The sequence below is a fragment of the Tyto alba genome, unplaced genomic scaffold (assembly GCF_018691265.1).
Source record: "Tyto alba isolate M040663 unplaced genomic scaffold, T.alba_DEE_v4.0 Super-Scaffold_26, whole genome shotgun sequence".
Lineage (NCBI taxonomy): Eukaryota > Metazoa > Chordata > Aves > Strigiformes > Tytonidae > Tyto > Tyto alba.
In genome coordinates, this window is record NW_024881300.1 from 3,308,370 (window position 1) to 3,330,588 (window position 22,219).

A 22,219-nucleotide genomic window follows, 5' to 3' on the forward strand; every position below is an offset into this window, starting at 1 on the left:
TGCTGGAGAAGATTTAATGCCCAAGCTCCTTGGCTCCCCACCTACGGGGCAGGCAGCCTTGGGAGAACGCTCACTAACAGCGAGGCGCTTTGGGATTACAGCGATGCTGTGGCCTTGGAGGAGCCCCAGATATTAGTGGCACCGAAACACGGGGAGTTCTGCCGGGTGCCAGGCTCGGGACAAACCTCCCCTTCTGGCCACGTTTGCTAAAAAAGGCTCACCAAAGCAGCAACTGGAAATGGAACAAGTGTGGTGGCTTTGCTTGGTTTCGACTTGAAATCAGAGCCACTGACTTGCAGGTGGGGCACCAGCCTTGGTGTGTCAGTAGAAACGTGTGACGTGGGGCAGGACCCTGCTGTGCACCCAGACACTTCAGCTTGATGCTCCTCTGAGAGCTGGTGATAGCCAACGTGGCCAACACTTTGGTGAACCCCCTTCTTACTACTGCATTCAATGTTTAATGAAAGTCTCTGAGGCACTTTTCATCAAAAGTATATATTTATTTATAAAAAAGAATGGAGAAAAAAAATAGACCAAAGTGCTTTTTATCATAAAAGACAATTCACTGGAGGTTGAACATCTTAGACCTGAGTATACATGGCACTGCAGTCCATAGCTGTAGATGGCTGATCCACATCTGATGCTGAATATCATGGAAATTTGGAATCAGGTCAGCAAGAGATTTTTCCACTGATGACTAAGGGACTTAACCACACATCTTCTACAGACTCCAATCAGAGATGTATGGCCTAATCCCTCCAGTGACTTTAAAATTCAATCCAGAGAAGAAAAGGAGTATAATTTTTGACTCTAGGCCTTAAACTGCCTCACTGTTTGAGCCCATCTCTCTACAGAAGACAAATGGCCAGCTCCACCTCTGGTGTAAAGCCCTGTATCTCACCAATTTCACGTTCACACCCTAATATGTGGGTTAGACTGAAGAAACCCTCTTGCCTCCCATTCTAGTATCACCTTGGTTTAAGGTGTATAGAGGTTCATGGCTATAGCAGAATTTTCACTTAACCAGCAGCTTAAGTGCATTCAAGGCTCCTCATCGCTGTACATGCTCACTTTTGGTTTCAGAGTCTGTGGGCAGCTGTGGTGTGGGCCTCAGATGTGGCCCTAAGGTACCTTTTGAAACCGCAGAGGGGAGGCGACACGGTGACCCAGGCAGCAGGACAGCTTCCCAGTGCTGAAGCGGATTTTGAAATGAATGGCAAAATTAACAGGTAAGGAAAAACCCCACAGCTTCCTCACACTGGGAAAAGACCTTTTTCTGGGGCAGTGTCTGCACCAAGCACCTATGCCTCCTCTGGACAAGTATTTTTCCTCAACTCTAAGCCTACACGCTTTTTTTGGCCTTACACTTTCCCTATCTTGACAGTGGTACAAAGTATATTCTCTTTTCTGCCTCAGCTTCCCCCAAATTTTGAAACGGCTACAGTTCAGACACTTCCCAGCTATGAAATTCCAGCAAGCCGTTTTACCTGGAGGCTCTCATTTTTTCCTAAAGCTCTGTAACCTGCAGTGCTGTGATATTAGTACCCCATTTTGCATTAAAAATAATCCAGGTGTCCATCCCTTCCACGGTAGGGCTGAAGCTGAAAATGGAAACCTGGGAAGCGTTGCTGCACGCTGTCAATATTCATTTTTCATTTGACTTGCTATGAAAATCCAGAAGACAATTTGATGATTTCTTAAGGCCTGGCTCATGATTTTGAAGGGCTTCCGATCGGTAGTGCTGAACCCTTTCCTTATGAGTCAAGTACTGTTTTCAGCTGGCAAACTGTAAGCAGCTGTGGCATGTGAGAACTGAAGCTGCTGGAAGAGAGCAACTTCCCTATCTGCCGTGATGGTGCGCGGTCATCTTCAGCAGATTAATTAATCTACGGTGTATTTTTAACAAACATCTAAGAGGGTTAATGTCGGCCTTTCACTGACTCTGCCCTCCAGGACAGTTTACTATTTTTCCTTTGTGACAATTTTATATCAGGGAATACTCTCGGGTTTACTTCTACCGGATGCCTCGTGTCCAAGTGTATCTGGTGAGCATTTTACCTTTCACTCTCCTCTTTGTTACTATCCATTTGAACACTGTAGCTCAGCTATGCCAAAACAAATCACTCAAATTCTCCTTTGGATGGATCTTTTATTCTTTCTGGCAGACTGAAAGGAGCCTCCTACAAATGTGAAACATTGCTAAAAATACAAAAACAACCTGTACCACAAAAAAAGACCTCTTGGATCCCTTCCTTCTAAGCGCATTTTGGCCTGATTTCTGCTGTTTGTTTTATACTTTGTCTATTGCATTCTTTTATGTGCAACTGATTAGCATCTTTATTTGCTTTTAATATCATGTGCTGGTTTGCTGCATGTTTGATTCTGAAACACCACCACCCCCCCAAAGTTTTTTTTTTTCCCCCCAGACATATCTCAGTACATAGAGAAGAGCTGTTATGGGCTAAGGCCAAATTCAGCAGCAGCCCCACTGCCCGTGGCTTCTCTCACACACTAGACATTAGCCAATCGGTACGAATAGTAGAAAGGGAGTGTCGCTTGCACGTCTGGCATCTTGAGTAGGTACAGTATGTGTGCAACTAACTTTGTGCAGGCAAGGAAGAACTCACGAGTGGGCTCCTCCTCCAACAGCGTGGCAGCCAGGCGGTCACCGGGGGTGCTCACTGTAGCCCTTGGTCTAGCGTACGGCACCGAGTTTCTGGTGTATCAGCAAGCACCCTCAACATCGAGCTCCTCCTTCGGTTCCACTCACTGCGTTACCATCCAAGGCAAAGACATGCCTCTGGTTTATTCAACAAATCTCTGCTAATGTTCCTTCCTTTGTGAGTGCTTCTTTCTTCCCTGTGTGATGTGAGTTCCCTTGTCTTTGCACGCTGGTGTAAAACCACTGTAAAATCCACTGGGTAAAACACAAGTAAATTCAGAGTCAAACCCCAGCCAAGTGCCAAATCAATGCAAATGACATCATGTACTCATGATCCAATTGATCTATTTAATTCTAAGGCTTCTGTGAAAACTGTCTCCATCTATGTTTCTGCCAGATAATACTAAAAAAACCCTACTCTTTTAGCAGGAAAGAGCCTGCCTGAGACCAGAATTGAGTTGTCATTGCATCTAATGATGATGATGACCGAGCACAGAAAAGAAGGTATGAAACAGCCACTGCCATGTGCTCAAGACAATTCCACCATGGAATATCACTGGAAAACCCTTTTCCTCCGAGTCTCTGCAGTGAAGGCACCTGTGAATGCTGTTAAAGATGATGATATTCCAGAAAGGTTGCCAGGAGCTCCAGCACTTAATGGCACTTTTGAGAAGGAATCTGTGAGTAAGAGGAAACCCATATGCCAGTTTCTGGCAGAGGAATAAAATGCACAAGGTTTGCATTAAGAAAAAAAGCATTCATGCATAGTCCTCTGTAATACAGTAATAGCAGCAAATAAGTTTTTTGGATTTGAAGTAGATGCTGAATAATAAGCCCTTCTCATTTTGAGCATTAATAGATTCTATAAAAGTTAGCAGTTCTCACTACTCAGTGGCTGTATATGGAAGCTGTGCACATGAATAGCTAGTCTGAGAGCTTAGAAATATTCATTACCAATGAGACAGCAGGCTATACTATGACCTCGTTTTCTAAAAAATCATTTTTGCAAAATCAAGAGCAAACCCTTTTGCTGTTGGAGTAATTTTCAAGTTTCTGACTTTTTATTCTTTTTTAAAAAATACCATTTGCCAGGTGGGTTGCTGCCAGAGAGAGTTCCCCAGCTGGGGTCTGGCAGGAAAGGTAAATGCTTTGAGGTATGGCTCCACAGCAGCCTAAACTAAGATCAGTGTTGCTGTGCTGGTCCCCAAAGCAAAACTGTCAGAGAGATAATTGCTTCATTTTGGGAAGAGCACTGGTACTACTGTAAGGGAGAGGGTAGGACATGGAGCAGGAAGGGGGGAGATGAGACTGTAACAGCACTGATGCAGAATGGCTTAATAAAAGGTCACGGAGCCACATCTTTGTAGAGATGGTGCCTGCTTCCTTTGAAACTAAGGGCAAGATGGAAAGAGATTCACTCACACCCTGAAAACATTATCCCCACCCTTAACCCCCTCTATTTCCTTTCCAAATTGTGTATGTAACCTTGAGGATTCAAAATCTGCAGAAAAATTGCCACGTTCCTCAGGCTTATGCTGAGACTTACACTCAGATGAGTGATGCTCAACTCATCTGAGGCACGTGGGCCCCAGCTGGCCATCGAAATCCTCCTCATCCCGGCCTTTGGCTACCTGATGCTCACAGCATACATTTTAGCAGAAGCTAAGGGAGCAGCACCAGCCCCAGGAGCTCGGACTGGAGCCCACACCTGAACCCCACGTTGTGTCCCTCCTTACTGAATTACAGATCTGACTCCAGGAAGGATTAAGCTGTGAGTTGTGGTTTAAAAGGCCATCAGGGCTTGCCTGTCTGAGAGCTGGTCCTGCCGTGACTGCCAGTGGCCCAATGCTTGCGTGCACACACAGGCTTTACGTGTGCTGGCAGAGCCACCCTCTACCTCTGAAATAATTTCTAAGGCCCAGTGGCTATTCCCGTGGATGGGAAGGGCAAAGAGGGATGCAATTAATGAAAAAGGATAAGTAAAAACATATCGGGAAAGCATAGGGAGTATGTCAAAGGTAATCAAGCTGTTGTTGTGCTTCACGGGACCCATGTCATGCCAAATACTTGTTGCTTTTTTGTTACAGAGGAGTAATCACTGCTCTGTTGCAGTCTGCATCAACCATACCAGGAGAGAGCCAGCTTCTCCCACCAGAACTGAAAGCACAACTCAGCCCTGGGGTGTGGCTGCTTTGTCCTTTAAGCCATTTTTAACCCTCAAAATCAGGGCAGGTAAATCCAGGCACAGCGGCTGATGCCCAACTGTCACACAGTGACAACGCTGCCAGGGAAAAGCTCCGTGCAAATCCCGACTCCTGTGAGACACGCTGGCGCCAGCTGCCCTCTGCGGTGACCTCCGCAGGCCGAGGGCCGGGGGTGAAGAAGCGAGGGAAGGCACTAGCAGCCCGCCGGTCAGAGCGATGGCTCAGCTCTGCGGGCTGGGGTCAGGACGGTATTCCATGCTGCCACACACCTTACAGCAGCAGTTCCCATCTACGCCCCACGGGTAACTTGCCGACTAGGAGACTGTTTTCCTTCCAGCATTGTGTTTTGCTTAGATGCGGGCTCCCTCAGGTTGGTGGGAAAGAGCTAAGCGCGATGTAGTCGATATATTTTCATCCATCACGGTCCAGAAAAAGTTGGGAATCATTCTCTGAACTTATGTTTGTCCATATTGCTTGTTCAGTGCCTGGGATTTGTTCTACAGCAGCAATCTTGTACCCCGTGGAAGATTTTGACTGGCCCAGGTAAACGGAAAACCTTCGGGTGGCGAGAGGTGGGAAGGAGCTGTACTAGAATAAGGCAGGACAGATACACTTGCCACAGATGTTCCTCGTTTGAAGAACGAAGAAGGAAAATAATATAAAATTGACTTTTCCTTCATTTCCCCTCTGTCTTTCCTTGATATCATGCCTGAGGGCATAAACGTCTTCAATATAAAAAAAATATATTGCAGCTCTCCAGGTGATGGCCCTGGGCCACAGCCTGAGAAACAGCGTCATTGTTTGCTTCCCAGAGAAATTCTCTGAGATGCCTTCCTTGCTTTTCTCCTCTCCCCCACCCTCCCCTAGGGCTCTGCAACTGTCTGGCTGCTTCCCTGTGACATTTCAGTCCCAAAGGGAGTCAGGCTGAAACCTGACCACAGCATGAAATCTCACCAGTTCTTGGGAAGGTAACGTTGACTTCTGGAAACAGAATGAAATAAGGAACGTTAGAGGTCCGTGCTGGCTTTTGCAAGCACAAAACCTCTCCCCTGGGCATTCCCACCTACATGGAAACCTGTGGTCATTTTCAGGACTTTACATTCCCAGATGCTGGCAGCAGTCCCATACGCTAGCTAAAGCAAGAAAGCCCTTAGCAATGCCACTCTCCTGGAGGCTCTAGGAGCAGTCCTCATTGGAATGGAGGCCCAAGAGCTCCTCAGCCAAGCTGATGAGACCATTTTCTTCCAGGGCTGCTATCAGCCGCGCTATTGTGGCCTTCTTTCCCTCTGACTGGATAAATCTGAGAAGCAGCTGATAGGCTTGTTCATATAGTCCTTCTCGGTCATATTCGAGGGCCAGGTTATCAATGACAGGATCACGCAGGGCCCGGCAGTTCTTCTGCAAAGAGCGACCCACTTGTTTCCATTTCTTGGACACGAGCTTGGCAAATTTCTGGTGGTCGTCCGGTGTGAGCGTTCTGTTGGCTGAAAGGGACAAACGGCAGATGAAACATAAAGGTTTTGTGGCTGATGTGATGCAGTTTGGGCCCGTCCAATGTTTGCTCAATATTCTGTGGGGCAGGGAGCCTGTTCCATGTCCACAGCACGTTATTAAACTGCTGTGGAGCTTCTCTGCTTGTCCTGTGGTGTTTTAGCAGCAGGGCAGCACTGCGAGTTTGGAGCAGAAGTGCAAGAGCAGTGAAGCTAAAGGCAATGCCCTGTCATGGGTCCGTGTGCTCCAACGGCATTCCTCCACCACTGGAAAGGGAAAAATCAGCTGGAGTAAGCCTCACTGCTTAGTGTCTGCTCTCTCTGTGTGAGCTGGATGTGTCTGCTCTCCACGTAGTCTGCCATGCCCCAGGGCACTGCTGGAGCCTCAAGTGGCAAACTGCAGCACGTGGTGACACACTTACCTGCTCACAGCCATCTGCCCTGGCACATCTGAGCTCCCTGCCTTGCTCAGGCTGTTCCCTTACTAAAATCCTCCCACAACATCAGAGTATCTGGGCTTGCCCGCACCCTGAAAGCTTGGTAATGACTATTGTCCTTTTTTCTTTCTTCTCTCCCCCAGGATGGGACTGCCCTTTCAAAAGCAACTCGGCAAGGCCTTTCTGACCAAGTCCCCTCTTCCCTACCTAAGCATCCTCAAAATACTGAAACGCAGACAGGAGCTCTCTCCTTGGCTGTTTAGCACTAGAGACTGTATACAGAGCTTAAGCATGCTCAGAAATGATCTAGCTGATCTCGAGCTAAACTCGCTGTGCGAGACTGTCTCAAAGTTCGTTGTAGGGGACAGACCCCAAAGACAGCTGGTGTGCTGCAGGGAGCCTGGACAAAGCAGTCCTGGCTGAAAGCAGGGCTGATGGTGTCTGTAGTAACCTTCCCACTCTGATGCGACCTATGCTATTAACTCACCACAACCAAACGACATGGAGGAAGAGCAAACTACTCTGTATTCTTCCTTTCGGTATTAAGGAGTTTTAAAATGTGAGGAACCTGGAAGGGACATAGACTTGAAGCATCTGGTTCTGTGCCACCCCAGAAAACAGGTTGAGGCCTGATCTGAAGCAGTGTGGCAGTATCTCAGGACTATTGTAATTCCTTCCTTATGGGATGCTGGGAAATACTTGATTTATCTGAGGTAGACCCCAATATGTAGTCATGTTAATCCTCCCTCTTGGGCTCTGAGGCGAGGAAGACTGAGGGCTCTCTTGGTCAGTTCTAGCTACTCACCAAACTCTTGTCCCTGAAAGATGAAGGTGACTTGAGAGGAAAGGGAGCTGCCTTGAGAAGGATAAGGTAGAGATGGGGAGTTGAGAGACGCGCAGTCTTTTACAGCCATATTGTTGTTGATGCTCTGGTGAACGATGAGGCTCTTGAGGCACTCCTCCAGCTCCGTGATCTCCTCATCCCGCAGGCGATCAGGCTGTAACACAAACAGCACCAGTGATTCCTGCCAGGTTCACCATCTTGCAAAGCTGCTGATGCTTAGCTGGAAGGTGCAGCTCAAGATGATCATGTCAAGAGAGGAGCAATGAGACAGCTATAGCCTGAGTTGTAAACAGATCAAATGAGATAGTCTAATGGAGTTCTGGCTGTAAATGTGTCAATTTGTACCTGCAACGTGATATGAAACAGGCAATCTCCCCTTCCTGGGTTACTCACAAGCAGCAGCGAGTGCTTACAAGTTACACAAAACTGCTGCTAGTCCACGTTTATTTTCAGCAGCCCTCTGCAAGAATTAGGGTGCACCATAGGCAGCGTGGCTTCTGGGACTTACTCCATGTGAGGGTCAGACGCACAGAATAGGGTGACCTGATCCAACAGCTCATGGCCACCAAAGCAGGCAGCTCCTGCTACCCCCCTTCTCTCTCTCTGCCCCTCCATTACCTAAGTGTTGTCATTCCTGGACCCTCTCCAAGCCAGTTTTTCTAAGAGAAAACTAGTCTGACCTCCAAAAGGCAGGTAATGAGAAAAGGAGTAAAGAAGGCAAAGCACGTGGGAAGCGTCAAACCTGGCAAGTGCTCTGACTCAGTCTAGTGTTTAGCTCAGGTACAGCAGGTACCCTGTGCTGCCCTCAGCCGCTGACGGCTGTGCCGCAGTGTCATCTTTGAACGGCTGCACTGCTAGGTAGAGGTCAGACAGAATCAGTTTTGGGGAACTGAGAATGAGCCCATCTCCCTTGTCCAGTCAGCTAGTTCAGCAGAGGGAGGGAGCAGCAAACAGAAGTTGAGAGTATGGGCTATCACATGTTGTTTGGTCCAGGGCATTTCATTCTCTGCTTGTAGAAAAGCAACCTGTCAAAACATGCTCTTGTACCTTATCTTTCCAAGTAGATGGTGACTACCTATTTCTCAGGACCATCTAAAGGGAACCAGAGCTATAGGGTATTGCTAGTTCCAGGTGGAAAAAAAGGAGTTGAAAGGCAATGAGTTTAATCATGTCAAGTGCCTTGGTTTCGTGGTGAGATGACAAGATGTCACTGTTCTTGCTAGCAGGATTAGGGCGCCGGTGCCAAAGTGTGCGATGAGCTAGACATTAGGTAATCTCCTCTGAGAGAGAGATTTTGCCTTCAGGAGGGCAGCTTTTCTCTGCTGGCAGCAGATGCTGTGTGTCTGTTACAAGTTGTTGGGGTAACATTTGCATCCATGCTCTCTTCTAAGTGCAGTTGCCCATCGCTGCTCTCGGAGGAGGTGGTGTGTGAGGCTGGGGAGGAAGGTGCTGAGCGGCAATTGTTCCACCCAGAGCTGCTGCCCTCTCCACCTGCCTCACAGGTGCATCGAGGCACGCTTGCTTGTGCTCTCAACTGCACCTTCTATAATTCCTCGTCATAGTGGTGGTAACAGCCACAGTAATTGTTATACACAGAAACCACAGCGATTTAGCAGGATCTCTGTAGGCTGTTTTAAGTAACCTTACTGCTCTTCCAGAAAAGTGCATGGCTCTTTTCTAGGTATGGGCAGAGCTGTTTCTCCATACCACAGCTGAGAACTGAAGGACGGAGAAGTCAACAACCCAGCATGCTGCAGCAGAGCAAGATCTGCACCCACCTTCCCGAGTCCTGTGCTACTGCTCCTCATTGCTGCCTGGCCTCCCTCCCTCCCCCCATTCACCTTCTCTCTGTAGATGCACTCCAGGCAGCGATCCTCATCCTTCAGCATATTGTCGAGGTGCTCGCTGCCAGCCTTCAGCTCCATTTCAAGGGGCACTGTGGTCATGGCCAAGGAGAGCTGGAGGTGATTCTGGAGGGACTTCTGGAGCGCCCCTTCCCGGTAACTCTGCAGGAACCGGCGGCAGTTCTCCCGCCTGCAGAACTTGAGCTGGACTATCAGGTGGGGGTGGCTGCAGTGCACTTTGAGCATGTCCACACCGTTCACGCTGCCGGTGGAGTCTGGCAGGGAGAAGTGAGCAGAGTCACTATCCAGGCATGAGACAGACAACCCAGACTCAACCCACTCCCATCCACCACCAAGCCTGCAATGGAGTAGCTTTGAATTCTCTTCTCTCTGGGATAAAGTCCTCTGGGACGAAAAACCTGTATGTAAAACCAAGAGGAAAGGATTAAATTTTTGCTGCCCTGCCACCATCAGTCCCCATGAAGTATGGTGTCCAACTGAAGCCGTATGGTACTACACTCCAGGTAATTATCTCAAAAATGTTTATTAGAGGAGATTTTGCATTTGAGGTTCCATTTTCAGGACAGAAATGGTTACATCAAGCTGGTAGCACAGCAAAGTTTTATAGATGAAAACGCACAGTTCAGCTCAGTCAGACTTCAGTCCTTGTGACTGGAGTTTTGGGCAGTGATGAAGGTCCTGGAAAGAGACCCAGTGTTTCCTCTTCACCCCGTGCCTAGAGGTAACTCTTGGCTGGCTCTGAGCCTTCAACTCATCTCACACGTGGCAAATGATAGATCTAGCCACAGGAATTTAGGCTGCTTGAGACTGGGCCTTGAATTGTTACGCTCTTTTGCACAGAGAATTAATTCATGCTAAAATCCAAGCAAGGAGAAGCCAGGGATGTATCCTTTAACATTAGTGCAGGGGGAGCATGAGTGACATGGACAACAGAAATTGGTCAGGCCTTCGTTCTTCCTTCTCCCAGCAAAATTTAATTCTGATTAGCTGTACACATTGGCCTTGTCTCCACAGGGATTTTATGTGATGATGATGACCGTTTAAAGTACATGTTTTTCTCTTTTGAAGCAGAGGCCTGTGGGAGGCTGGCTGTACTGCTTCCAGATCCAAATTAACCTCTTAATCGTTGCACAGAGCTGTACAGAAGGGCCAGCTCAGACTGGCACTACATCAGGTATTTCTAAACCACGTGTCATGGCATTATTTAGACATGCTTGGAGGAAAATCCCAAGGCAAAGCAGACTTGTGTGCTCCACATTAGGCAGGACAAGAGACCTGGCATTTAAAACTACATGATCTAACAGTGGCTTTACAGGGTTTACTGAGTCCTGGCTGCATCAGAAAGTCTAGTTTGGACCAGATGTATAACTGGGACATGGGGCTAGGCACCTAGGAGAGGCACTTTAATTCACTGTGGCTGACCAGAAACATCTTTTTATCACTTCCTTCATGCTTTGTTTTTCGTGCATGCTGGTTAAACAAAAGCTTCCATAACGGGGCAAGAGGGCTGGAGAGAGAAAAGCTGCACAGACATGGAAACCTTTATGAATGGTGTACAAGACAGCTGTAAAGCTACCTCGAAAGAGAGGACTTTGCACGCGTTCCTTCACAAAAACTTCAGACGGCTTCAGATTTCATGTCCTTTTTAGGTCTGAATAAGCATGGTAGGATTTAGCGGTTTTGTGGGCCTTCCTCTAAATGTGTGAGCAGATTCACATTCCAGTGACACAAAGCAGCCATAAATCAAGTCTAACTGGACAACTGTGTCGGGCTTCCTGCTGCTTCACATCTTCAGATCGAGCTGCAGGATGAGCAGGCCTGTATTGGATAAACTAGCTGACTTGTCTAGACTCATGGTTGCCAGAAGAAATTACAGAACAGTTACACAAACCCAGTTAAACACCATAGGCTCAGTTGTATAACAGGTAAAGAACACCATGAGTGTCATTCTAGGTAAGTATGATAAGCTCTTCAAATTACTATTATTCTGCAGTCAGCTTGGTGCAGGGCTGGATAGAGAAACATAGTTTTATGGCCATTTGCATCTCAAGTCCTTTTCTGATATAAATACAGCTACATACAGTTGAAGCTAATGTAATTATGTCTGTTTGTACCAGAAAAGAACTTATACTGGCTATTGCTAAGTTTAAAAACTGTCTTTTCAAAGCAGAAATCTTGCTTCTGTGGTGGTATAAATACAGAAATTAAATCTTCTTTCATAGCAATTGCAATCGTTTCCCCTCTTACATAAATGGGTTTAAACAAACATTCATAAAGTAGGATAACTCACAGGACAGTTCAAGTTGGAAGGAAGCCCAGAAAGTTTCTAGCCCAACCTCCCATGCAAAACAGGGGCAGCTCTGAGGTCAGACCAAGTTGCTCAGGGCTTTATCCAGTCCCGTTTCGAAAATCCCTGAAGATGGAGAACACACATTGGCTCTGGGCAACTTCTTGACTGTCCTCATGGGGAAAACGTTTGTCCTTCTCTATGGTGTCTACCTTTCTTCTTTCATTTTGTACCCGTTGCCTCTCATTCCCCATGCACCACTGTGAAGAGTGTGGCTCCATCTTCCCCTCCCTGTAGGTACTGACTGGTATGTCCTCCAAAGCCTTCTCTTCCCCGGGCTGAACAGGTCCAACTCCTCAGCCTCTCCTCATAGGACAAGTGCTCCAGCCCCCAACCACCTTGGTGGACCTCTGCGGAACTTGCTCCACTTTCTTGTCTTTCCTAAATACAGTGGGCACCAGCTTTCCTTACCCATGAGTGCTGAGATTAAAGAAAGGCACAGGATTGCATGAAGAGATGAGACAGCATGCCAAAATATCAGAGAGGATGGGTACCTGCTAATGCCAGCTTCAGTGCCTTGAACACACTAGGTTTCTTCTGGGAGCTTTCGTAGAGAGACGGCAGAACGATGGTCTTGCACGTCGACTGGAGGAAGAGATAAGCACTGCCGATCCAAGGAGCAGAGCTGCCTGCCATCTTCAGTACCCTAAAAAATCACACAGGTGAGCTGAGAGACCGTAGAGAAAATGGCCCGATGCCTGGTGAGTGCTTACAGCAAACACTAAGCACAAGTACGACAGGATTATGGGGATTTACCCTTATTTGCTAGAGGTGGTGGTGATGATGTTAAAGCAAGTGTAACCTTTGAGAAGTCAGCAGCTCACAAAGCTCTGCTTTCATTTTCCACTGGAGTCCATTTTATAGTCCAAAGAGGCTCTGAAGCAAAGAGTGTCAGTCCTTGTGCCTCTGACTGCTCAACCAAGCTGGCAAAGCCTGAAGATGCACATTTGGGGCGCTCCAGGGAGGACCCAGCAGTCCTGGTTCTGGCACACTCACAAGGACTGAAGCCCTATTGCAAGCAGAGGTGTTTTGGCCAAGGTCCCAGTCCCCTGGTTGTCCTCACTAAAGGATAAGTTACAGAGTCCGGGGCTCACGTAGCAGGACACTCAAGGCTATCCCTCTGCTTTACGTACCAGCTCATTTATTATTCCTCTCCCACCATTTGCCTCTTGCAGCAATGCACTTGGAAGACAGCACACCCCTCTCTGTTCTCATCATGCCTGTTCCTCACCAGCCAGCTCATGCAATGCTTACATCTACCGCAGCAGCACCCAGCTCTGCTCCCAAGGCAAAGATGAACCAAAACACCTCCCAGGCTACAGATACTCAGAACAGAAAGGCTGTGCTAGATTGGGCAATGCTGGGCTGAGGCTGTGGTGGCTGGAGAGCGCCTGACAGCCCGGGAGACAGGCATGGCCACCTCTCCTCTCTGCTGTGTACACAAACGGAGCGTGTCCACAAGCTGGTCACCACAAGCCCCCCGAAACTGCTCCCACAGAGAGCAGCGCTGGGAGCCAGCCCTTCCATCACATCAATGTGATAAGTCATGTGGGGCTTTTGACTCAGCCTCAGTCCCAAGTCCTGCCCCATCTCTGACTACTTGTTTGCATCTCTGTCACACCATCAGCTGCTTCCCTGTGGGCAACTCTTCCTTCCTGCTTTCTCCCCTGTTGCTCAACCCCAACAGCTTTCCCTCGGCTGCCAGGCACTGGCCTGACAGTATAACTGCTGGCCTCGACACTGTCCCTCTCTTCAGATGTCCTTTAGACCGTGGATGTGAAGGTCTCTTGTCACCAGGGGCTTCCAGACCCAGAAGGATGACCTCCTGGGGACAGGCTGGTAGCTGGGGCTGGGAACCATTTCCAGCCCTTGCAGTATGTCCAACATGGAACATGGAGCCCACCCTGTTCCCTTACTACAACCTTGAACTGTGCCCAGCACGGGCACCTTTTACTTGTTCAGAAAATGAAGGAAATAACCAGCAAATCAAAAAATTCACACTGAACTTGGGAGTTCAAGCAGTGCCTGTGGGATGCAGGAGTGAGCGTTTCCAGGCTCTGGGCTCCCACACCACAGGGGCCTCTTAGAAAAGCATCTTGTAAAGAAGAAAGAGGAGGATGCACTGCTGCTGCAGTCCAGGTCTGGTCTGAGCCCCCAAACACCAGGAAGGTTGGGATCTGGGGACCTACCTCCTGGTGTCTTGCAGGAGGGTAACAGAAATCTGAGCACCATCTTAGAAAACTACAGACGTGAAATATTTCAATGGTTTAACCCAAAAAACAGTTTCTCTTTTGCAGCGTGACTGCCTGAGAGCTCCCTACCAGCCCAGAGGCACACAAAGTACAAGTACCCTGCTCCATCCTGCTCCCACAGCCCCCACACACACAGACCAGGCTCCTGCTCCTCAGCAACCCCCTAGTTCATCCTATCAATGCTGGCGAGCCTCGAAATTACACCAAGCTCGCGAAAACTCAGGCGAGGAGCCCTTGGGTGTTGTGCTGCTGCAGCGGTTACCCCAGCGGGTGAGTTTTCCAGCCCAGTGAGCGCTGTCCCATCCCAGTCCCCGCGGGGCAGTGGGAACCCCACGCTGCGGGTTTAGCAGCGGCCGTCAACCCGTTGTGGGCTGCTTTACAAAACCCAACCGCGGGCAGCAAGCAGCGTCCACGACCATCGTTACTCCCTTTTTCGCCGACCTTTGCCACGCGTCAGGGCTGCTACTTCTTAATTCCCCTCCAAGCCTTGCTGGGAAGGGGCTGTGTTTATTTTAAGGCAAAAGAGCGCGTCCGGGGCACCCACCAGCCCTGGCAGCGCCGGGAGCCCGGTCCCTCCCCGCTGCCTGATGTCCCACACCGGGGCCCGCTCGACGGTCCCGTGAACCCCCCCCCCCCCTCCCCATCCCCGGGCCCCGCCGTGGGGTGGGTGGGTGGGTCCGGACCGCTCCCCGGCCCCCCCGGCACCCCCCCCGGCGGCTCCGGGCGGATTTACCTCCAGCCGCCGCCCGGCCTCAGCGCCGCCGCTTCCGCCCCTGCGCGGCGCCGCCCGCCGCTGCGTGCGGGCGGGGGTTAACGGAAAAGCGGAAAAAAACCCCAAAAAAACAAAAAAACCCCACAACAACCTACACAACACCAACCCCATGGAAATGCAAGTGGTAGTCCGCTTTCGGTGGATAGCTAACGTTTTTCTTGCATTGCCCCCCCCCCCCCCAAAAAAAAGCAGCACTGCAGCCCACGTTGCTGCCATCCGGAGCGGGCAGCACGGCCAAGCTGCCAAGGGAAGGGTGCTGATGCTTGAGGAGCTCGCCGGGCCTTGATGCCGCCAGCTCTCCATGCCTTGAGGTGGCTGGTGGCTCCGGCGGCAGCTGAGTGCCCACCCGGCTTTGGCCACTTGGTCACTCAGCTGGGTGAGGATATGTAAGATGATCAGAAATTCTTCAGTTCAGATAGCTTAAGAGCTGCCCACCAGCTGGGACTGGGTGCGTGCCCCTGATCCCTTAGGGATGGAGGAAAGTGGGGTAGACAGCACCACAAGGCTGGCGGGTCCCGGCCAGCACTCATCAGCTTTCCCCCATGACGCTGCTAACGAGAGCGAACCGTGAAAATGAAGACTGGTTGGGGTAGTAATTACTGAGCAGCCCAGGAAGTTTAGTTCTTACACCCTCCCTTCCCTGGAGCTCATTTTGAAAAGGTGTCCTAGGATAACTTGAGGAACGCAGTAACTCTGCAGCATCTGTAACAGCATCCAGGGCTGTCCCCCTGCCCGGGAGGGGAGAGGGATTAATGATGTGGAGTTTCCTTCTCCAGGCAAATCCAGCAGGCTTGACAGGATGCTGCTGTCCAAGATCATAGTGGGCGAAGGAGGAAAGCTCCCAAAAGGAACGAGCAGGGAGTCTGGCACCATTTGTGAGAGCAGTGCTGATGGAGGGGACCTCTGGGACTCTGCTTAGCAAACGCAGAGCAGCGCGATGCTGAGCTCTGCAGGCAGGTAGGAATACCTGGGCTGGTCCTTGCATCTCCTGCCCGAGGGGGAAGATGATGGTGTCAGTATAGCTGCTGAATTCTGCTGGTTTCTGGTTTAGTCCTACCTGCAGTGATACCTGAATGATCTCCTACCTCTTTCTGAGCCAGGTGAGGCTGTTAACTCCACTGACGAACTGAACAGACAGGTAGAGAGAGTAAAGCAGCTTTTCCTGAGTGCGGGAGAGGTTCTCTGGCAAGCAAAGCAAGGATCTGGACTTGGGTCACCCTTGGGAAGCAGTCTCCTGCCCAGGCTGCATTTGTCTTGCACAGATGCCCTCCCGCAAGCAGAGGGGTAACAGCAGCTCCCTTGTTTGTCCCAGCTGGCAAGAATCTGGTGTAGGCCCAGGGCCAGGCTTTGTGCCCGTGTGCTAGCTGCTGTAATTTTGGCTGGGCAGTTGGTTTGTGCAAACTCTCTGGGGAACTGAACTTCAAGCAAAAGTGGAAAGCGTTATAAAAGATTTTTAATATATACATATATATTGAAATATGTATATATTTAATGCCATTTTACAGCAATGGTATTTTAATAATATAATTTGTTTGACAAAGGAAAAATGTAATTGAAGTAAAGCCCTGAAGGGGTTAATCCAGGATGGCTCCCCTGAGTGCTCAGGGTTACAGGGTCAGGGCAGCACCCCCAGTCCCCTTCAGGGTCAGCAAGCCTGGTGGTACCAGCATACTTCTGGAAACCAGGCATTTACTTGCTGACAGTTTAAGAAGCGACTCCAGAGTTAATGCATTTAAGGGATAATGGGGTTAAATGAGCCCAAACATCCCAACCTTCCCCTCGGAAAAACAAACCTGAAGCAGGGCTGGCTCCCGGAGCCAGGGGGTGGGTTGCTGTAGAGGCATCACCCACCTGTGTCCCATAAACGTTTCCTCCTTGAAGCTAATCTGTTCTTTGTACATCTGAGGGGGTAAAAAAGGAGAGGGTAGCTGAGACCTGAGTGTCCCTTGCTGCGTGCGTGCTCTCAGGGAGCATCCTGCGTGGCAAAACCGAAGTGGTTGGGAGCTTCGCCCTGTCGTTTCCCACCCGGGCAGGGAAGGCGTCTCTCCTCTCTCTCTCTCTCTCCCTCCCCGCTGCTATTTTCGGCATCTCCTCCCCCGCTCCTCCCTCCGGCGCGCAGCCGGTGCGGGGAGCGCGGCGACAGGCGGGCTCGGCTCCCTGAGGTACGGGGCGCCGCGGCCCGGCGGGGTGCGGGGAGGGCGAGGGGCGGCCTGCTCCGGGCCTGCGGGCCGCCCCTGCCCGGCGGGCAGCCGGCCCCGGCCCTCGGCCGCGGGGGTTACGAAAGCCCGGGGATCCCTGGCGGCCCGCGGAGCCGCTCCCAGCCCGGCTGGTGGGCCCGAGGGCCGTGCTGACTCAGAGCCGTTCGGTTCCTGCTAGTAACGTTGCCTTTCTGCCCGCCTTCCTGCTCTCAGGCCGTCTTTGTAAGCTTTTCCGAGCGGCTAGGAGTGCACTCTTACTTTCTAAAAGATTCAAGGTTCTTTTTACACGGCTTCAAGGGAGAATATCATCACAAAAATGAGCAGAGCAGAACGTGTGAGAATTCACGTAGGGCAAAGAGCAGTTAAGCGCTTGGGCAAACATGTATTAGAGACGGTATTAAAAGCAGCTAAAAGTAGAAAAGCCGGGTCTGAGCTGTCAAGGTGATTGCCAGAGAAAATGACAAAGGACTGTGAGTTCCCAGGAAGGAAGCAGGACTGCACTGCTTGGCTCTTCTAGATCAGCAGTGGGTGGAAAGGGGGTTGTCAGCGATTAAGATGGTAGATAAGATAGTATAGCTGCTATGCTACTGCCACCTCGAACTCAAAATAATGAGTCACACTTGAAAGCAGCGTATTCTAGAAAAATGTGCAATTGTGTTCCTCTCTGCCTTAATGCCTTTCACATCGCTACTCCATACTTGCTTCATGTTTTTCAACTTGTTCCCTACTTCGAGGAGATCTAGAAGCACGGGTTTTCTTTGAAATGAGACCTGAGATGCTGAGATAATGCTGTGATTGCAGGACCTGGGGCTTCAAAAGCAAGAGGGCATGCCATGGAATTCTGAGTGGGGTTGTGAGACTTGGCCCATGCTCTAGTGCTAGCCTAGGAAGGGGAACATTTGCATTTAAAAATCCCATCTCCTGTTTACGAGAGGGTTGAAAAAATATGTCATGTTGGTAGTTTTATTTGTGCAGAAAGCTAGAAGATGGTTAAAACACATTTTGGAAGATGATGAATGAAAAAGTTAGGGAATGGGCTGGTGCTACGAACCTCAGCCTTCTTCAGAGGCGTTTATTCTTTTGCATTATAGTTGACATAAAGCACTAACCAAAATACGCTTTTCCATTTCTAAGTCAAATATGTATAAATGCAGTTTCTGAGAACTGGAGTCATGGTAATAAAACATTTTTTTTCAAGCTGTCACATCTCATCACAGGTAAGAACCACTGTAGTTAAGGTACCAGATTCTAGTATAGGCCTTCTGTTTCACTATCTTTGAAAAAATGGATATATGGGGCTGTTTTCTGTCCAGAGCTTCTGCTTGCAAAAAGTTTGGTTGTTTTTTTGTTGTGTTTTTTGTTTTGTTTTGTTTTGTTTTTTTTGTTGTTGTTGTTGGTTTGTTTTTTTTTTTTTCCCCACAGTTTGAGAAATCTGTCTCAGCTTTTTGAATACCAGTGCAACAGTACTAGAAAATTTCCTTGCATTTTTATTACTCAGAGTAGCAAAACCTCACTGCAGGAAAAAAGACACTTTTTTTCCCCAAAGCTTTTATCTGACATCTTTAACTTTTGAAAAGTATCACCCAGCTTCTTAGGATTGATTGAAAAAAAATGTGCAAAACAACTGCCCAGCAGGTCTTCATCGTTTTTGTGTTCAATTTCAAAATGTGGTGAAATTTCAAGCTTTAAAAAAATTTTTTACTTCCTCTATGATCCAGTTGCATTGGTTTGATTGCTAAATAACTCATAATGTATGTGTGACTTTTTTTTTTTTTTTTTTATTATTCTTTTTCCTGAACAGGGACTTTTGAGAATTAACTGCGGTTTTGGAAGTTTTTCTCATTTTTAAACCTGACTGAAACAGCAAAATGCCTGCACCAGTTCCAGAACTGTGGAACTACATCCCAGAAGAAATCCTCATCCAAATTTTCTATTATCTTTCTCTTCGAGATAGATACATGGTCTTCCAGGTATGCAGGCAGTGGGCTACAGCTGTTTCTTCTAACTCTGTTTGGCATTTCACAGAGATCAGGTAAGAGGGGTGGGTTTCTAATGTCCGATTATCTCAGCAGGCATAACTAGATCATTTTGTTTTCAGTGTCTGTCAAACACACCACTCTACTGTGACATTACTGACATTAATTGTGATTTCTGTGTGTGATGATAGTATCTTACATGACTAGCACCTTTTTATATAATAGAGGAAATTGTGTTATGTGCTGGGGTTTTTTAATTGATGATGATGATTTGGGTTTTACAGGAAGTATTACAGTCTTAGTACCTTGCTCTAAGTTGCCATTTGAAAATGTCACAACACAGTTACTAACTAGTCAGCTTCATCGTGACACTTCTCTGATGGGACTTTCTGGGAACTGACTCTTCTCATCTCCTGACTCCTTCAGTGTTTGGCCTTACTGTGACTGTCCAGGCATCAAGTGAGAAGAAACGTCTGGGGAATCTGTTGCTGTTTGCAGAAACAGTAGTAAAGGAGAGTAATTGCCCTGTGCATGCTCAGCTCAGTGCTCACAGTGACTAAAAGTTTGTTTTACCCTTCCAGCTGTGATTCAGAGGATGAGGAAGGCATGCTGCAGAGCCTGCTTCAGTTCCTTGGCCAAATCAAACACCTGAAGATTGTGTTTGACCAGTCCAAGGAGGTCAATCGGAAGAATGTGACACGCATCTTGGATGTGTTGGCAAAACAGAACCACAAACTGCAGCAGCTGTGCATTGTGTGCCACGGGGAGAACCCCTATTTCTACTCTGGCCAGGACATCCTACAGGGCATACGGAATATATGTGGCACTAAAAACCGGATTGATCTTCAGCATATTGATTTTCGAAAAATGCCCTTCACTCTCGATGATGAGCTTGTTGAACTCTTAGCTACCACCAACCCAAACTTGCACAGTTTATTTATCAACAACCGCACCCTGGTATGCAACGTGGCACCAAGCACCATTAGAAGAGTTCTCCAAGAATGTCCCAAACTCTCAGCCTTGGGGGTTTACTATGCCAGTTTGTCTGACGTTGTATTTCAGGAACTGCTCACGCCCGAAAGAGCAGCTTTCACCCATTTAGACATTTTCTGTGAGCGTCTGGACAAATATATACCCGTGATCTCAGAAGAGCTCTGGGCTGCTGTAAGTCAAAAGCATCCTCAACTCTGTGTAGACCTAGAGTTTGATCATACCGTCCCTGCCTGCAAAATACCACGGATCCTAAAGCTGAATATACCAATGAGAACACTGCAACTTAACACCTATAATTACATGGTAAATCAGATTAGGTTTGTCACCCAGAGCTACAGCAGTACTTTAAAGAAGCTGATGCTGCAGACCACGTCCTCAGAGGACTTAAATTCCTCGCTAGTAGATCTGGCTAAGCAGTGCAGAAACCTGTTGGAGATCCACTGCTACTGTGTGGTCAGCCAGGAGGTGGTAGAAGCGTTCCTCACGCACTGCCCTGCTCTGAAACAATACACTCTGAAGGTCACCAAGGAACGGCACCCCTGGAAACCAGTAACAGTTCAGTGACTAGCTCCTACAGATTTCCAGGGAATCGTAGGGATCTGCAAGAGGACGGGGAAAGAAGATTTAGGGCTATAAGGAAAATGCTGCAAAATGCCTTCTGCACTCACTGAGAATACTCTGTTTCACCAGCACTGGCTGTTACATACGATGCACACCTGTTCTGCAGACCAAGCATTTGCACTCAAATGTGATAGAGAAAGGGTATACAGAGAAATAGAATTGCACCACCCTGTCCCTTTTCCTTTTTTTTTTTTTTTTTTTTTTTCTTCCTTACGTGGGTATGTAGGGTGGGTCTCTTTCTCCTCTGCTTCATTATTTAGCAGGAATGTCAAGTTTACCCTTCGCAGGTTTTTCCTGAGGACTTCAGCGCAATTTGATTTTGATTTTACATTTTAAAAGAATCTCAAAGTCAACCACATTGTGTCAGGTGCCCAGCAACAACTAAAATAGCTAAGGAAGTGGTAGCTTCAGTGCAGCCATTTTCTGCCCAGTGGGGTACCATGCAGATTCAGTGAGCTATGGCAACAAACAGTGGTCATCTGATGGAAAATCTACTCTAACCTTGATAATTCCTCTTTTGGCATTTCATTGAGGGTGAGCTCACCCATTATCCAGTTGACAGGTAATTTCCAGCTTGGAGTGATATAACAGGAGCTGAATTATGTTAGGAAATACAAGCAGGAGAAAAAGCACTTAAGGAAAATCATTCACAAGGCAGTAATAAAAGACATATGGCCTGCGAATTCTCTTGTCCATCTTGTCTTTCTTTTGCTCAGGAATGCAGATTTCCAGGATGTAATTTGAATGCCTTTTGCAAAGACCTTTGCTTTATTACATTGTTAGTGTTCCTTGGGAGAATCAAGAGTGTTGACAGTTTTTGCATCTGGTATCTGCATTCAGATGCAAGTTATCTTGCATCTGAATTACGATATGTGTGTGTTGGTCTGCTGTACCAAAGGTTTTGGTGAACCTTATTTGAAGAGCAGTTTCTGAGTTGAAACGATCCTGACATAAAGCTACGCTTTGAACACCTATTCGGAGATATCTAAATGTTAATAATAAAGCATATTGTAATCTAGATTCAGTGTATAGCTGTTTTTATCACCCTCTCTTCTCTTCCAAGAGCCAAATCATTTCTCTTGACAAATAACATGGGCTCTGTAGCCAAACCAGCTTACAATTTTGACTTTTGAAAACCTTGCCAAAGATGTGCTGCCCTGAGATCTGGCCAGCCGTTGTTCACCTGTGCCAGCCAACACTTAGGACAAGAAAATTCCAAAATAACAATTCAGGTGCCTCCACAAACGTGGCACTGCTGTGCCACAGGCTCTCGGCAGGTGGGCTCACGGCAGTGACTTGCTAACCTCCCAGCATAAGGTGCTCAGCACGTGTTCCCTTTGCATGACACTGCGTATTTATTCATGGCTCTGTGAGATCGGCTGCAGTGCATTTTCATTCTGTGTATTGTTCTCTGGGGCTGGTGATGCCATCGTATTGTGCTGAGTTTTTAAGAGTGCGAGCAGCACTGCTGATGTGACTCCCTGGGAGCCTACTTTCCACTGGCCTGGGATAAAATTCAGTGGTTCATTCTCTGTCGGGTGCAGGCGCGTGCAGGGAG

General features: G+C 48.3%; 2 protein-coding genes across 2 annotated transcripts; one reads left to right on the top strand and one right to left on the bottom strand.

Annotated features, from left to right (window-relative positions):
* Positions 1-2,132: 2,132 nt before the first annotated feature.
* On the bottom strand, positions 2,133-14,859 carry TRADD (TNFRSF1A associated via death domain). Its single transcript, XM_042797770.1, has 5 exons — positions 14,835-14,859; positions 12,344-12,495; positions 9,479-9,756; positions 7,599-7,791; positions 2,133-6,350 (listed from the first exon to the last, which is right to left on the bottom strand). Exons 2-5 carry the CDS (start codon positions 12,483-12,485, stop codon positions 6,043-6,045), a joined length of 921 nt encoding a protein of 306 aa, XP_042653704.1. The 5' UTR covers positions 12,486-12,495; positions 14,835-14,859; the 3' UTR covers positions 2,133-6,042.
* A 2,087-nt stretch (positions 14,860-16,946) lies between these two features.
* Positions 16,947-21,679, top strand: FBXL8 (F-box and leucine rich repeat protein 8). The gene is made up of 3 exons (XM_042797828.1): positions 16,947-17,035; positions 18,873-19,103; positions 19,629-21,679. Exons 2-3 carry the CDS (start codon positions 18,940-18,942, stop codon positions 20,602-20,604), a joined length of 1,140 nt encoding a protein of 379 aa, XP_042653762.1. The 5' UTR covers positions 16,947-17,035; positions 18,873-18,939; the 3' UTR covers positions 20,605-21,679.
* The last annotated feature ends 540 nt before the right edge of the window (positions 21,680-22,219 follow it).

Excerpts from the sequence above, each read along its gene's own strand:
- TRADD (XM_042797770.1), bottom strand. The coding sequence starts at position 12,485 with ATGGCAGGCAGCTCTGCTCCTTGGATCGGCAGTGCTTATCTCTTCCTC. Across the intron at positions 9,757-12,343 it reads ACTGAAGCTGGCATTAGCAG|ACTCCACCGGCAGCGTGAAC; the intron begins GTACCCATCCTC and ends TCTCCCTGCCAG. Across the intron at positions 6,351-7,598 it reads CTTTCAGGGACAAGAGTTTG|CCAACAGAACGCTCACACCG; the intron begins GTGAGTAGCTAG and ends TGTCCCTTTCAG.
- FBXL8 (XM_042797828.1), top strand. The coding sequence starts at position 18,940 with ATGCCTGCACCAGTTCCAGAACTGTGGAACTACATCCCAGAAGAAATC. Across the intron at positions 19,104-19,628 it reads TGGCATTTCACAGAGATCAG|CTGTGATTCAGAGGATGAGG; the intron begins GTAAGAGGGGTG and ends TTACCCTTCCAG.